The sequence below is a fragment of the Pan troglodytes genome, chromosome 4, assembly GCF_028858775.2.
Source record: "Pan troglodytes isolate AG18354 chromosome 4, NHGRI_mPanTro3-v2.0_pri, whole genome shotgun sequence".
NCBI classification, from domain to species: domain Eukaryota; kingdom Metazoa; phylum Chordata; class Mammalia; order Primates; family Hominidae; genus Pan; species Pan troglodytes.
Window position 1 is genome coordinate 133,756,122 of NC_072402.2, and position 17,021 is coordinate 133,773,142.

The 17,021-nt window shown below is 47.5% G+C and overlaps 1 protein-coding gene and 1 long non-coding RNA gene across 2 annotated transcripts in view; one reads left to right on the top strand and one right to left on the bottom strand.

The window, feature by feature from the left end:
* Nucleotides 1–2,367: 2,367 nt before the first annotated feature.
* On the bottom strand, nt 2,368–9,193 carry LOC107974870 (uncharacterized). Its single transcript, XR_001717920.4, has 3 exons — nt 8,979–9,193; nt 5,621–5,904; nt 2,368–2,815 (listed from the first exon to the last, which is right to left on the bottom strand). It is a non-coding gene; the product is annotated as an uncharacterized LOC107974870 (long non-coding RNA).
* A 746-nt stretch (nt 9,194–9,939) lies between these two features.
* TGFBI (transforming growth factor beta induced) overlaps nt 9,940–17,021 on the top strand; it is a 34,890-nt gene continuing 27,808 nt past the window's right edge. Inside the window, exons 1-2 of the mRNA XM_001169327.6 lie at nt 9,940–10,205; nt 14,700–14,798. Of these exons, the coding sequence (XP_001169327.1) occupies nt 10,072–10,205; nt 14,700–14,798 (233 nt within the window). The 5' untranslated portion in view covers nt 9,940–10,071. The remainder of the gene's footprint in view (nt 10,206–14,699; nt 14,799–17,021) is intronic.

Below are 17,021 nucleotides of genomic sequence, written 5' to 3' on the forward strand. Positions count from 1 at the left end.
ACACACATGGAGACAGGCCAGTTGAACCATGCCAGAAACTACCACTTCCTAAGTGCACCTCTTTTCTCTACTGAAAGCAGACCCAACTGTCCTTAGTGAGTCCTTTAATATGTCTGTTTTGTGTCATGCGTATGTGACTCCTCTTAGGCACCCTGAAGTCAGGAACAATCTTCTCTCAACTCTCCCCTCCAGAACACTAGCGGAAGCAACCATTTCATCTATGATAAGAACAGGACCCTGAGCTGACGACTTCATGCATATCATTTCCTTGGTGATGGGATGTTTTTACCCCAAATCCAGCCGTGTCTTTCCCTGTTGTTTAGGATTATTAGATGTATGCACTTTTCTACCACCTTCTTCTTCAAGAGACATCTTGCACTGAGGTTCTTGTGTCATTTGCTGTTCATAGCTTATGCCAGGTAAACATTCAGCAAGAGGCAAATGCTTTCAGCCACGTGAGACCTCTGAAAGGAAAACACAAGCAGGCCTTCTGCCGGAACCAGTAGCCGCCTGCTGTTAGCTGGGGAGAAAGGACTTTTATTCGTTTTTGTCATCAAGCTGATACTGTGCCAACACCCACATCTGGAAACAGTTATCAAGAAAGAAGAGGCATGCAAGCCTGGGTCTCATGACCCTGCAGCCTTCCTTTCTGCTGCTCTATTTATTAACGTACTGATTTAGAGTGATCAACCTACATCCCCAGAGTAAGTTACAGAAACTAAATTTTTAAAAGGCCACTGCCGTCACACCACTTCACGAAAACAGGCCAAGGTCTAACTTATGGGGTCTTGGATGGAGTTTGTATCTAAATAAACACATTTTAAAGTTGCTTATTGTGTTGTACTTTAATCACTGAGCCAAGCCTTTTTAAGCTTTGTCTTGAGCTCTGTGCCCCTCCTCAGCTTGGCAGAACTCTGTCCTGTCTGTCTCAAGGGCTTGATAGAATTTGTACTTATTGGATCTGGACACACAGAGAGAGGAGTCTGTTATTTGCACATCACACAGACCCACACACACAGATACACACTTGTTGCCCTTCCTTGCCTCCTTCACTGTAAGTAACTAGAAATTTAAGAAGGAACCTGAATTGTGTTTGTGTAGCACCAGTGCTATGTGATGTTAGTTGCTGATCGTGCCCCAAAGGTATAAATAGACTCCACAAGGGCTAGGGGCCTACCTCAGGGCTTATTGGTTTTGGAGTTTGAAAAGTGCCCACAGAGAAGACTTGAACCTATCTTTGAGAAGGACCAAATCAAGTCATAAGATATTTAGTAGATCTCTCTACAATAGAGGGAGGAATAAACGTGGCCATTAAGAGTGAATGCAGAGGAAAGCATTTCTTTCAGGCTTATATATGTCTCAGGAATTGTAAAGCGCTAACAAGAACCAGAAATTCAGACCAGCAATCCTGTCTCTAGTACTAACCCCGTCTCCGGTTTCTGTTTTGATGAGTTGCAGTCTACCTTGATGACTTGGCTTCACTGTCCACCAGATGATGAATCATCTCTTCTGGGAAGAATCTGGTTTCCCTCCGGCTACCCCAAACTCCCCCCGCCAATCCTTGCTACCCTCCCACCCCCGTTGTGTGGTGTGTGGTTGGGTACTTCCCTTTGGAGTCCTTTTGTGTATAGCCATGCATTTGGCACTTATTTCATTGTATATGTGCCTGGCTCCCCACCAGAGAATGACTCACTTGTGTCTAGAACCGTAATAAGCAGCCGACTGCTGGGCTCCTAACATGAACTCAGTAAATATTGGTAGAATCTATCAAGAACCACTTTCTGGAGCAAGCTGGTTGTTCATATGTTGTCAGTAGTATTTTTAAAAAATAATGTAGAATAACAGGACTAACTGAACTTCTAGTTAGACTGTTACTTCAGGAATGTGCTAACTAACGTGGGAAAATCTTTTCTAGGCACCCTGGAGGTCATTTTAATTTTTTTGTTGTCCTGGGATTTTGGTGTATCAAATGTTCATTGAAATGACCGTGCCACGAGTTTGAAGATTTCTCAGGCACATTTAATTGCTATTTCATCAGTAATTAAATGAGGAATTAAAGGTTGTTGAGGATTACTAAGCAATTCTAGTTGATCCACTGAAAGGAATGCTGATTCATGGTCATCTAGAGAGTGATCCAGCAGCTCAGGTCCCCTGTCTGTCTGGAGAAGGGGATGAGTGGCTGCGTGCTGGCTGCTTTCTTCCCCAAGCCTGCCTCACTTACCACAGCAGCTGCTAGAGTCTTGCTCAGTGAAAATGTGTGCAAGGGAGAAGGTTTGAAGGTTGTATTAGTTCCTTTTCATGCTGCTGTTAAAGACATACCTGAGACTGGGTAATTTATACAGAAAAAGAGGTTTAATGGACTCACAGTTCCACGTGGCTGGGGAGGCCTCACAATCATGGTGGAAGGCGAAATGCATGTCTTACACGGTGGCAGACAAGAGAGAATGTGAGCCAAGCAAAAGAGATTTCCCCTTATAAAATCATCAGATCTCATGAGAGTTATTCACTACCATGAGAACCGTATGGGGGAAGGTACCACCATGATTCGATTATCTCCCACCTGGTCCCTCCCACAACACATGGGAATTATGGGAGCTACAGTTCAAGATGGGATTTGGGTGGGGACACAGCCAAACCATATCAAGGATTTTCCAAAAATATGCAACTACACTAGCTGGGGAGGGGGCACATAGTGGTTTAGGTAGGACAAGTACTAAGGGCTGGGCTGCCTGTGTTCAAATGCTGGCTCTCCTACCCACTAGCTTTGTCACCACTCCAACAAACTTCTTCACCTCTCCAGCCTTGCCTTCTTCATCTGGAAAACAGAAAAGAGAACAGTACTCAACCCATAAGAGTATTTTAAGGATGGAATGACTTAACACATAAAGGTATTGAGAATAGTACCTGACATTGGTAAACTCTTATTTTTCTTTAATAAGCTAGTATTCTACGTGGGCACATGCATGCACTGTTTTTTTTTTCCTTCCGGTTTTTTTTTTTTCCTTCTGCTTGCTTCCCTGCATCATTCTCAAACGTATAGCCTTTCCTAAACATAGCCTCATCTGGAGGAAGCTTGGAGGCTAATTCTTGCTTTTGTTGTCTTTAGAAGCAGAAATCATTCTAAACATTTGTATCTTAACTACAGAGCACTATGTGGCTTATGTAGAGCACAGCATTCACCCCATTCCTGTCCCAGTGAAATATGACAAGTCCCATGGATGGAAGACTGAGGAAGAAAATGCTGGGAAAGACTGGGGAAGGGTGTGTTATGGCTGGCTTGCCACTGGGCCCATTGCCCAATCGTTAGATGAGGGGCAGTGGAGGGTCCAGAGAAGTCTGGGGTGGGTATCATGGGGCACTCTACATGGGGTTTAATTTTTGTCCTTTCATGCCAGGGCAAAAGTGCTGATCTGGACAATGAGCAAGTTCTAAAATGTTAAAACCAGCAGGCAAAATATGGTGGCTCTCATCTCACCAGCTCTCTAGCCTGCACAAATTAATTTCTATACCATGGATTTGAATGTCCAGGGTGTTTTGGAGTAGGGTGGATCGGGTCAGGATAGCAGTAAATTCTTAGGAATCTTGAAAATGGCTCTCAGGATGGCTGCTGTGGAGCCATCGGTCATGGCTGCATCAACCCTGCTTCCCCTTTCTACCTTCTAATGCTGGCACAACATTGCAGCTGAGGAAGCAGAGACTTTCTTTCACCTAGCATGAGGGAGCTTCCAAAGGATCAGGATGTGATGTTGGGACCACCGGCCCCAGAGAAGCTCGATCCTTCTCCTTCATGCTGGGACTTAAGGCCTGTGCTAGGGAAGCTGGAGAGGGAGCCAGGTCCAATGTTCTTTAAAGCCCTTCAGAATCCCTGCCTGACCCAGAGGGCCACGCAAATGAGTCTAGTCCACAGCATATGGTGGAGCAGTCACCTACAGCAGAGCCAACAAATGTCTTTGTCTATTCTGACCACTCTATTAGAATAAGTTGAATTATGCTAGAAAGAATTTAGGAAGCCAGTCAACTGATGGATCCGCAAATGCTAACTGGGCTCCGTGCTGACTTATTAGGAGGCTGTTAGAGAATCAGAGGAACAAACACATGGGCTCACTGTGATGACGGATGTTAGACTTCAAAAAGGAGAGGCTCCATCCAGTGGGAGAGCCATGGAAGGGAGACCAGCTGAAAAAACAGCAGCCCAGAGAGGTGAAGGAATTTGCCTGAGCAAAGCTTCTTAGCAAAGCTGGTTTTGGAGGGAGAGTATCGCATATGTGTGTAGAGGCAAAGAAGGAGCACAGTGCTCACTACACGGGGAGCAGAGCAGGGCTGGGGGTGGGGGCCTGAGTGGGTGGAAGAGGCACAGGCTGGCCCTGCAAGAGCCCAGGCTGAGACTGGGACACAGGGAAAGCAGGTTACATGAAGCAAAGGGGGAATTTTGCACAGGACTTTAGAAGCCAGGTACAGTAGAAAGAGGGCAATACATGGGAAGTTCTTTCAGTATAGGGATTATGGATGTGTGTGTTCCTCTTATCTAGCCTTTTCAGTATTTTTTAAGGTTTTTCTTTTTTTGGTAATGTGCCTGTATTCCTTTTTAACATGGTGGGGTGCTGGGGAGGATAAAATGTTCATCAAAAAAATAAATAAATAAACAATCAGAGAAGTCTCGATTTTCTTTTCCAAACAATAGAAGCCATCGGGAGTGTCCTAGGAGTGCAGTGTTTTGGTAGAAGTGGTGTTTTAGGAAGATAAGACCAGCCACGTTGGGAGATGGTTGGCTGGGGTGGCAGCTGATGTCAGACTGGCTGGAGGCTGTGGGTGGTGAGAGGTAAGGCAGTGGGGAGCTGGAGTATTTGAGTAGCAGAAGAGGGAACAGAAGCATCTAGGAAAGATTTGGAAAGAACACCTGCAGGATCTTGGTGACTGATTGCACGTGGGGGACCAGAGAGCAGGGACAGGCAAAACTGAATGCAAGTTTTCCAACCTTGAGCGGCACCACAGGCAAGAATGAAGAAATGAAGAAGGGGAGCTGGACGAAAGAGCCAAGGGATTTCTGCATTTTGGAATGAATTGCTGCTGGGTGGTGTCCATTTCCCTGAAGGCCTTTATCCTACGTGCAAGAAAACTCGTGGGAAGCAGAGGAAAGGCATGTGTAAGCCAACAATCATCTGTGGGCATCCCTCCACTAAAGTATTTGAGGTCAGGCAACTAAAGCAACCTCAAAAGTGCCTCTGGATTCTTCTTAGATATTTTAGCTGAGCCAAATCAATGAAACTCTCATGAAAAATCAGTTTCCCTGGAAAATGAAATTGGGTTCTAACCAACAAGTAGCATTTGGCAGGCCCTGATTAAGAAAGCCAGTGTTTGGAGAAGTTGTGAAAACAGCCAAGTCATTTAAGAAACTAAACACTGGGGCCTAATGCCATTCTAGGGCTGCGACAGCTGTTCTGTTCCCATCAATTGCAGAGCCCGAAGCCTCAAGTTTGTTTTAAGTTCCTGCTATTACAAACCTGTCGATTATCCCAGCCTCCCTTGCAGGCTTTGAAAAGAGAGAAGAATGGAAGGTGACTGTGGCCAATTTCCCCTCCCTGTCCAGTGTGTGGAAGACACTGAATATGCAACTACTGACCTTGTGCCTGGGCATCTTGAAGGTCTTCCACAAAGTGAGCTGGGCCTCAGCGGAAGATGAGAGTTCCTCTGTGGTCACTTCACTGGTACACATTTTCAGGTGTATTTCGTTTCTTCCATGCCTACATAAATTGAATCCTCTTTTAACCACCTCTGAGCTCGTAGCTATTTAACATGACCCTGTAGTCCTGTGCATACAAATCACCTGGGGATCTGGTGAAAATGCGGATTCAGTGGGTCTTGGGAGGTTGGGAGGTTATAAGATTCCACATTTCTTCATGAGAGCTAGAAAAAATAAATAAATAAATAAAAATTTTTTAAATTTTCCACATTTCTAATGAACTCTGGGGTTGTGCCGATGATGCTGTTTTGCAGATCACATTTTGAGTGGCAAGACTGTGGAAAATCCTTGAGAAATCAATCCAAAATCCCCTAAATGGTACTACTATCACACCTTAATGTTAGTAAACTGAGATGTTTCTTACCTTTATTTGTAACATGGAAAAAACAATTACTGTATATGAAGTACCATTCTAAGTTCTGTGTGTTACACAAGGGATGGCAATTTTCCCCCAAATTTGATTCACATCTTTTCATTTGGATATCTCTTGCCAAAACTCACCTTTTTTTCTCCCTAGCAAGTCTTGGGGAGCTGAATTTTAAGAGCTCTTTATTTAGCTATATGGTGGCCTCTGAAAATGATTGTGACTGTATCTTCTGTCTCCATGTATGCCCAAGCATCACCAGGAACTTTAGGGAGTAAGGAAAAGGCAGGCCCGGGGTCAGCTGGGCTGCAGATGCCAGCTCTCCCACCAACAGGCCCAGAACCAGTTTCTTTCCTAGGTTCCTTTGTGAAGAACTTGTTGGAACTACTAATTTATCATGATGCATAAAGCTTGTTGTCATACCCTACAGGATTATTTTCAAAACCTGAACTGTTTTTGGTGACCTTTCATGTGCCACAAAATGTAAAAGCAGTCATTTTTTAAAAAGTGCTTGAAAAAGTCTAGTAAAGATTCTTCCAAGCAAGCCTCACTTTCTCCTGTTTAGATTGTTTAATCTGGAAGGAAAAAATTCTTTCTCAAATGACAGGGTTTCTGGTGCTCTGTGTTTGCCTGGTTGGCTCTGGGTCATGTGGAGATGGAGGGTCCCTGCTCTTACCTCCAGCAGCATCACTCTTGTCTCCAAAGAAGCAGCAACCTCAGGTGGGAGAATGTTTATACTCACAGCATTCTGCTTTTCATGTTTGAAAGAGGGGATGGGTGGTGGGGCATGGATGTGGGATTTTAAAAAAATATCTAAACCATAAATAAAGTATTACTGCAATCTCTTTACTGAGCTCATGGAAAAACTCAAGTCATCGAATGTTAGTTTTGCAGACCGGAGAAGTGAGGTCCAGTGAACTTGCTTGACTTGCCCTAAATCTTGCTAGAGAGAGAGCTGGAACCAGATGGCAGGGCTCCTGGCCTCTTACATACAAGGAGCATTTTTCCTAGAAACTGCAATGCAGCCAAATTCTACTGGTCTCAGGGGAAACTTGTTCTGGGAGTCAGCCTGAGCTTGAATCCCTTTGGGTTCTTCCCATTATCCTATGCCAAGCAGTCATGCTGAAACCGAGAAATGTTTTGCTTTCAATAAATGAAATGAGCATTTTCAGATAATTATTTCTGTAGTTGCTCAAAACTATCATATTGTTTCATTGAACCCTACTATATAGAACAATTACTGGGGAGAGGTAATAATAATAACAGCAATGCATATTTATTGGCCATTTTACTCGAATTGTATCATGTAATCTAGTTTAGAGTCCTGTGAGGTAGGTTTTATTATCCTCTCTATGAGGTTGAATAACTTGCCCAAGACCACACAGCTACGAAGTAGAAAGACTGGTATTTGAACCCATCTTCTCCTTTTCTTCTCCTTCCTCCTCCTCCTCTCTTCCAACACCTGCTCCCAAGGAAGCTCATCCAGTGCATGACTTTAGCTACCACCTGCTCGTAGTGGTGACTCAAATCTGCATCTCCAATCCTCATACCTATCCTGAGCTCAAGACCTTTGAATATAGCTCCCTCCTGTCCATCCCTCCTGGAAATGCAGGTGGCTTGTTCACACATAATGTGAACACAAATGGAGCACTCTCCTCACACACCCAAATGTGCACCTTCACCAGCATGCCCAGCATAGGCATCCCTTCCTGCCAGCTACGAGCCTCGAGGTTAGCTCTACTCCCCCTCCCTAACCCTGCATGCCCAAGGGGTTTCCAAGTCTAATCAATGCTACCACTAAAATCTCCCATACACCTGTTCCCTCCTCTCCACTAGCTTGATCACTCCCCACGCAGGCCCTCAGTTGCTTTATGCTCTCAGTAGGCCATTCCTCCTCCAGTGCCCACACCACTCTGCTTCCTGCTTCCCCTTGCTCCTGTCCCCTCACTTTCATTATCTCTCTCCCTTCTCCTTCCCACCTTCTTTCTATCAGAGTTCTAACCTCTCCAAGCCCCGCTTGTCTTTTTCTTTCCCTGGCTTCCATCCTAACTCGCCCCTTCCCTTCTCAGACAAGTTTCTACATGCTACTCATCTCTCCATCAAACCACCATATTCGGGCTTTGGCCATCTGCTCTCCACAGCCAAGTCCCCAGTGACCTCTCTGCTTCTGACACAGTGAAAGCCATTCAGATCTGTCTTGTTGGCAGCATTCCTCACTTTGAGCAGCGCCCTCCTACTAGGATACCCCTCCTTGACTACAACCCCACATTCTCTACTTCCTGGGCTCTTCTGTCACTGGAGGATGACTCCCAGGTGTGAATCTTCATCCCGCGTCCCTCGCTCAAGCCCCCGATCCTCATATCCAGCTTTATCCTCATGGGATGCTTCGCCAGGATGAATCATAAGCACCTCAGACTCAGGGTGTCCCAAACCACTCATCTACCTGGCAAGCCTGCACCCTGCATGTGCCTCATTCTGAACGTGGCACCATCACCTGCTGCAATGTCCAGACCACAAACACCCTACAATATCCTTGACTCTCCTTTCTCCCCTTCTCCCTGTATACAGACTCCAAATTCTACTGAGACTATTACCTCCTACACCCCTCACATTTGCCCAGCCTTCCCCATCTCTGCCTCTACCACCATAGTTCAAGCTCTCCCATGGTCCCTTCCTGGTTACCTGTTCTTCTTGCCTCCTTAAGCCTCTCATGACACTGGCCATGTCACTTGCCTCCACCCATCACCCGCTAGGCTCTTAGCTGGAGTCTGGGCCCTGCTACCTTCCTCCCCTTCTTCCCTACCCTTGACTCCACCTCCCTGTGCTTCAGCCAACCAGACAACTTGAGTTTCGTGAATGCATGCCTCAGTTTACCTGGTTAACTCATTTTCATCTTTCAGGCCTCAGAGCAGGTATCACCCTGTCAGGGCCAGGTGCCTCTTCTTAGCTCCCAAAGCCCCAGCTACTCTTCATGGAACATCATTGGCTTGGGCTACGGATCTTCCCAAATTGGAGCTTTTTCACAAAGGGCTTAGGTCTCACTCATTCTATTCATCCATCTGTGTCTCCCCAGGGCTAGCAGTGCCAAGTACCTGATGGGTGATTAATAGATGCTTGGGTAAGTATCACCTCTTTACCATGTGACAATTTGTTTACCTGCCTTGAGCTCCTCCAGGGCAGGACTCTTGCCTTTGCAGAATCTATCTGGCAGGTACTGTTGCAGAGATGTTTACTGAAGAAGGGAATGAATTAGTACCAAGGTGAGGACCCCACCCTTCCCCACGGGCTCCAAAAGCAGCTTAGAGCCCAACAAAACCTGCCCCACATTTTTGGCGTTTCTGTGGATCACACGATTTACTCATCTGTCTTTCAATGAGCATGACAGGTGGGGTGGGGGTGGAGGGATTAGAGATTGAGGAGCTGGGGAGGGGGGTCAGCTCCTGGGGTGCAGAAACAAGTCTGATGGGCCATGGTGTTCTGGGAATCAGCACTGCCTCCCCTCACCCCTCCCTGCAGTGTTTTGTAGCCTCAAGATCAGTGAGGGAATCTTCGGGCCCCCAGCATGCAGGACCGAAGCCCCAGAGACAGCTGTCCCTCAGTCCCAAGGTCCCCATTTGGAAGCAGCCACAGGAGGCCTAAGGGACCTATACCCTTGGTTTGAGGAAGACTGTGGCGAGGGAGAGAGGGAGGGAGGGCTGGCAGTGAGGGCAAGGGCTGGGAAAACTGAGCACGGGCACAGTGCGGGAGCGGGTAGGTGCCCAGGGCAGCCGGGGGCGCGCGGGTTGGGAGGCGCCAGGCGGCCCGCCCTCCTTGCACGGGCCGGCCCAGCTTCCCCGCCCCTGGCGTCCGCTCCCTCCCGTTCGCAGCTTACTTAACCTGGCCCGGGCGGCGGAGGAGCTCTCACTTCCCTGGAGCCGCCTGCTTGCCCGTCGGTCGCTAGCTCGCTCGGTGCGCGTCGTCCCGCTCCATGGCCCTCTTCGTGCGGCTGCTGGCCCTCGCCCTGGCTCTGGCCCTGGGCCCCGCCGCGACCCTGGCGGGTCCCGCCAAGTCGCCCTACCAGCTGGTGCTGCAGCACAGCAGGCTCCGGGGCCGCCAGCACGGGTAAGCCGAGCCGCCTGGCCAGGGGCCACGGAGGGTCAGGTAGTCGGGGCTCGGAGCGCAAGCCGCTGGGGGCATTGAACTGGGCTGGGGGCGAAGGGGACAAAGCCCGAACTAAAAACCTGCAGCGTGGAGCGCTCGGACACCAGCCCTGCACGCGGTGGAAGGAGAGAGGGAGGGAGGTGGAGGACTATGGAGGGAAAGCGGGAGGCCGCCGCTTTGTAGAAGGGAGTGGGGAAGCGGACCAGAGACCTTCGACTCAGGCCAAGAGCCTGAGACGGACAGCGCTTTCAGCTTCTCCTCCCAGCCACTGCAGAAAGGGGGAAATGGCAACTCTTTGGCCATAATCACCGTGGGAAGGTGCCAAGGGCAAAGCCCACCCAGCAGTACACCTATTCCAACCCAGCCAGGCCCCCGGCCAGCGACTCCAGACAAGAACCTGGGCCACACACGGTGGCAGCATCTAAGGTGCCCCAGGCTCCTGTACTCCTGGCCAGGCCCTGCACTCAGACACTGCTGGCACCCGACACTGCTCTCTGGGTACAGCAAGGGCAATGTGGCACTTCTTGTCCTGCCCGATGAAGAGCAGGAGAATGCACTGGGCCCTCACACGCACTGTTCAAATGGGGAAACTGAGTCCTGAGTGGTTCCACTTTCCCACAGTCCTGAAGTGTGCACTGGAGCCAGGATTGGAGTCTGTCTTAAAGTAATAGCTGGGTTTGTAAATGTAGGACACTATCATTGCAGGAATTCCTTTGAGACCCTGAAGATGTGTTGGCTTTAGGAGACAAACTCAAGCAGAAGGTCTGGTCTGATAGTGGCCCTAATACTGACCCAGGCAGAGGCAGGCAACATTTCTACCTCAAAAACCAGGCCATACCTGTGTCACAAATACCCAGGCTTTGCTGCAGCTTCCAGCCTACCTGGTTGCACCAACTTCTTTTTCATAACTAGGTAAAACTATATATGTGTAGAATCTTGTAGTGACTCCTCAGAGGAAGCCTAAATACCATCGGGGTCTGGCGTTCGCACCCACAAGCAATGCCCAAACCTCCAAGAGACTGGGCAGATCTGTGCTCAAATCAGAACTCATTGTTGGGGGTGATAGAGTTGACTTCACAGGCCCTGACAATCTTGGCTCCTTGCACTAGGAGTGCTCTGGGTACGGGTACAGGCTGCCCCTTGTAGGGCATAGTTGCTCTTGTTTTCTCTACTTGTGGCTTTATGGTCTAGGCCTTTCAGGAGTTTGGGGCTCTGGGGGAGAGGGCCTGCTGGGAGCACATCTGGCCACCCTGCAGAGTGAAATCAAACCAGGCCTGGCTGCAACCTCAACACCCTCCTGGAAAGAGGAGAATACTGGGGATATCCTGGGGTCTTTCTGGAAGTGGGAGAATCAGCTTTGACTTGGGCAGTGTGCAGAATAGAGTGAGGGGGGATGTCAGAAAGATGAGAGGGATATGAGGCCTCAACATCAAAATGCAAGCACCTGGCACTTTTATTATCTCTGCCCACCTCTCCGTTGGTCTCTCTGCCTTTCCTGCCAATGAATTGTGTTATGTTTGGGTGCCTCAATTTGCCTGGGAGGGTTCTATTTCTTCTGTATCTTCGCCACTAAGTCAGGAGAAGATCCTTATAGCATGCCCTGCAACAGTGTCACCTGTAAGAGCATCTCTCTGCACAGCCACAGTGAAGGATCCTCAAAGGTATTGAGGGCTTTCCATCAAGAGCCATCTTTATAGCAAACCTCTTTCCCTTCAGAGCGCAGAAGAGTGCTGACCAGCTGGAAAATAGGGTTTTTTTCTTAAATGCAGATGCTCTTGATTATGAGTTCCAGATATTAGATCAACTTCCCCACCATACCCCTGCAGGCAAAGCCTCTTAATTAGCTTCCTGCAGCACAGCTGGAAAGGCCTATTGTAATCTGTGATGGGCAGAGTAATCTAAGAAGTCACAGGAGCACCCCTGTCCCAGTAGAATCTGGATGCGCAGCCTGTTAATGCCACAGGGCTGCCTGGCCTGGCACACAGGGCTGTGGCGCCTTGTGCAAATGGATAACGTTGTTCTAGCTCCAGCCTTTCATTCAAAGTGAAAACTGTTAGAAACGGAAGGAAAACTTTGCTATTTTAAGGAATTGTAGCGTGCTGCCTGATATGAAGGAAGAAATAACAGCTGTGCCTTGCTTGTGCGCAGCACTTGATTGCCGCTTTTGCTTTCGACCTCACCACAACACAGTGAGATCTACTGTTCATGTTCCCATTTTACAGGAGGTGAAACTGCAGCTTAGTGAGGTAGAGAGTGACTTAGTTTAGACACAGAATGCTGTTGGGAGAGTAATAACTATGATGTGGTCTCTTGACTCCCAGCTATATCTGTGTTGCTATAGGGAAGGGGAAAATAATACTGAAAGAGAAGTAAAAATACAATCACACTTCCAAACATCAACCACCAAAAACTGAACTGAATTTCCTGAAGCACTTGGTTTTCAAATCTAAGCTGAACATCAATGCTGTTATTCTTGAGGCCCAGAAGCAACTTGCTCATTTCAATTAAGCTTCAGCATGAATTTCCTATGTACACAGCCCACACACACTCCCCGATGTGAGAAGGAGAGGGTCACAGCCGCCCCCAGCCTCTGCTGCTGCCACAAGGACAGCAGCAGTGGAAACATTCAGCAAAGGAATGTTGGAGCCACATCCACAAGAGACTCATGGAAGATTCACCAAACGCCTACGGAAAGTGGCAGGGAATTCATTGACAGTAATTGTTTCCTGCTTGATCAGATTGAAGAGCTTCTGGGATTCTGTAACAATAAATAGGACCGGGGGCTGGAGTATGGCCAGCAAGGACTCTTCAGGGGTTATTCAGGGACTGTCTAACCTGTGAATCCTAGGCAGCAAACAGAAACCAGGTATTCAGAAATCTGGAGGATTTGGTCAGCCCCAGCTAGGACTACGGAGGCATGGGCCTCTGCTGGCTGTGGTCCCTTCTCCAGCCTTCACTTCTCTTGCCCCTAGATCCTTACATGGATTCACTAATGCTCATTGTCCCACCTGGGCCCACTCACTTTCACCTGTTGAACAAAAAACTGACCAAGAGGTGACAGTCATATCACCGCAGAAGAGACAGGGCAGAGAAATGAAGGGGCAGAATGGACTCCCACCCAAAAGCCTGACTCTGAATATTTGAGAATTGTTCAAGTTCCTGCAGAGGAATCATGATGGGGACAGTAGGTGTAGTTTTTACTGCAATATTGGTGTCTTCTTAACAAATACGCTGCACATCAAGTGATGTCTGTGGATGGCATTCTTAAAGTAACAGGGAAATTGATGTTAAAGAAATACTTCATCCTTTGGGTGATACCTGAAGTTCTCTGAGCTTGGAGGTCTTGTGAAAGCCCTCAGTATTGTTTGTTTTATTTGCTTTCCTCTGACTTGTGATTCAGTCAGATGCATGCCTGTCTCTGGCTCAGGAAGATCAACCCTCTTCTGACTGACCACGTAGCACAGCAGCTTCCTTTCCCTAGGGGCTCCTAATGAAGCTTTCACAATCACCTGGCCTGAGCACAGTTTGGGTCAGGACTTCGTATACTTGAAAAAAAACACGCAAAACCAAAATCCTATGGTTCTGGAAAAGGCTTCTTAGCAGAACCCCCAGACATTTACACTCTGCTTTTTCACAGGGTCCCTGAGGATTCTTTGGATCTGGGTAGTTTGGGGAGCAGTATTTTCAACAAGTTCATTTCGTGCTCCTTCTATACCCTGCCTGGATGCTAGGCCCCATCTAGAATGTGAACAACAGAACAAGGCAGAACACTTGTCCTCAAGGTTCTGTTGTGTGTTAGATGCAGAGAAGAGACACCCCCCACCTCCCCACATCACTTACAGGAATTCTGTTTGGAACCCACCATCAAATAAGGACCGTATCCACTGTCAGAGGATGGAAATTAGCATGTCATCTGGGACATTGGAGAAAGGCTCTCTGGGGGAAGTGGGACTTGAGCTGGGATCTAAGTAATGAACAACTGAGAGTTAAATGGGAGAGCATCCCCTATCAGGGTCCTGAGAGCAACCAGCCATGGTTTAAACCAGCTATAAAGCCTCTGGTTTATAGGATAGACAGTAACAATGGCTTGTCTTTGGGAGCCAAGCAGCTGGTCCAGGCATGCAGAGCATGTCTGTACGGAGAGCTGCCTGAGAGATGCTTTTGTTTACACTTATCAATTGCCCATGTCAAAGAAGGATACGTACATGAAGTTACATCAGTATGTAAGAGAGATTTTAACAATTTTTGCAGGGGAAGCTTTCATGGGGGCTGATGGGAATCTAGGTAAACAGAACCAAAGTCTAAACCCAAGATATCCCCAGTACCAAGACTGAAATGACTCTCTCCTCTATCTCTAGAAAGTTCCAGTGACCCAAGGAGGCAAACATGATGGGAGTCATTAAAGTGGGGTGGACGTGCTGATCATCTTCCTAATTCTGCTGCTTTTGTTTTCAGCCCCAACGTGTGTGCTGTGCAGAAGGTTATTGGCACTAATAGGAAGTACTTCACCAACTGCAAGCAGTGGTACCAAAGGAAAATCTGTGGCAAATCAACGTAAGTATCTGTAACCAGCCAGGAGACCAAGCTGTATGCACGCTGGCTGCGGTTCCCCAGGGCCTGGGCCAGCCTTCTAGAAGGTCAGGTTGCCTAAAAAGCCATGAAGATGCATGTGCGAACATGTCTGGGACCTGCGTGCTGGGGAGTGGCATTTTTAGGAAGCTGGCCAATTTTGTTTTGCATTTTTAAGGCTGCTGACAAGACTTGGAGACCTTTTTCAGGGCTGGTTTGGGTTTGCAAGAAACATGAAACACTGCGTGTGTGTGTGTGTGTGTGTGTGTGTGTGTGTGTGTGTTTCTCAATCCTCATAAAATAATACAGATATGCAGTGGAGAAGCCACCAGCATGTGACTCTGGAAAAGAAAGCCCATTGGTGAATCTGTACTAAAGAATGCCATCCCTATCTTACAGTCCGAAGGTAAACACCCCAAAAAGACTTAGAGCACTAAACATATGCAGATTATGAGACAGCATAGCATATAATATTTGCACAGACTTCCTCATTCAAACCCTAGCTCTACCTGGGCCAGTCGATTCATCTTTAGAACCCTCCATTGCTTTACCTGAAAAGTTCGTATAACAAAAGGACCCACCTTATGGGGTTGTTACAAGGATTGAATGAAATAATGTACATAAGAGACTGAATATGGTGCCCAGCACATATCAGTGCTCAATAAATGCTAGCTACTATTATTATTATCACCCTAGATTTGCAAATCTAGACCACACAAACAGAAGTAAGAGTGCCAACGGGGTGTGGACCAGTGTGGTTACAATAGGGCTTGTTGATGTCTGTTTCAGCAAGGAGGGAGGCAGCTTTTACCCCACTGCCCAGCTCCCTGGTGGAATCAGGTGCATGTTCTAACAATTCTGGGGAAACCTAATCTGTTTTGGCACTGTCAACAGATCTCAAAGCTGGCTGTCTCCTATAGCTAGGAAGATATGTGTGACAAATCTCCTGAGCCACTTGTGAAGGCCTGACCTTCCTCCTGTCTCCATACATAATGGGATGATTAAGAAACTCTAAGCCACTCTCTTAAGCACTTTTCAATGTTAGGGATTTTTGAGTTTATTGTTGTGACATTGCTTTTGAGCAGACATCTCCTCCAATTTAATAGCCAACTGAAAGAAGAGAAAATGCTCTTTCCTTAAACTGTATGTGGAAATAAATATCCCAATGTGTGACCCTGATTATGTTAGGCAATTAGCAATCCTAATATGAATTGAGGGAAGCTGGGATTCATTGCACAGCTGGGGAGATACCAGCAGTCCCTGGGAGCCTGTCCAGGGCAGGTCCATGGCAGCTTGCTCCATGCCTGATTGACAGCCCAGCCTGCAAGCTAAAAGTTGAGTGAGCTAGGAGGACACACTGCCAAGATTCAGCTAACAGACACCCAGCGATATTCTTGCTGCTATGAACAAAAGGAGACTATGAAAATTATACACCACCCATTCTTCCAGGATGCCTGACTTAAAAAATAAGAAAAAAGATGGGCCGGGCGCAGTGGCTCACGCCTGTAATCCCAACACTTTGGGAGGCTGAGGTGGGCGGATCACAAGGTCAGGAGACAGAGACCATCCTGGCTAACATGGTGAAACCCCGTCTCTACTAAAAAAATACAAAAATATTAGCGGGCCTGGTGGCGGGCACCTGTAGTCCCAGCTACTCCGGAGGCTGAGGCAGGAGAATGGCGTGAACCTGGGAGGCGGAGCTTGCAGTGAGCCAAGATCGTGCCACTGCAGTCCAGCCTGGGTGACAGAGTGAGACACCGTCTCAAAAGAAAAAAAAAGAAAAGAAAAGAAAACCTTTAGTACTGATTGATTTTTTTCCCATGTGTGTATATTATCTACTCAAATTAACAGTTAATTAATTACTTAATTAAACACAAAGCCAGGCCTCACCTAATTGCTTCTTGGAAGGTGACCAGAGTGCTAGTGCCAAGCAAACAACTCTTCTATATCTCAAGAGCCCTGGGCTTCAGAGGGCCATCTTTTTTGTTAGTTCAAGTTTCTCTGAAAATGGAGACCCATTTATGATGACAAGCTGGCTACAGGGTAGCATCTGCCACACTGCTTCGGGGGTGCCGCTGGGCTGAAACATTTGCCCAGCTAGTTAACAATAGCTCGATAACATTCCCTATCAGTGTCCAGGCTGACAATACTGTCAGTGATGAGTCGCCTTGGCTCTTGTACCTGTATCTTTGTGTGCCAGGACAAGGC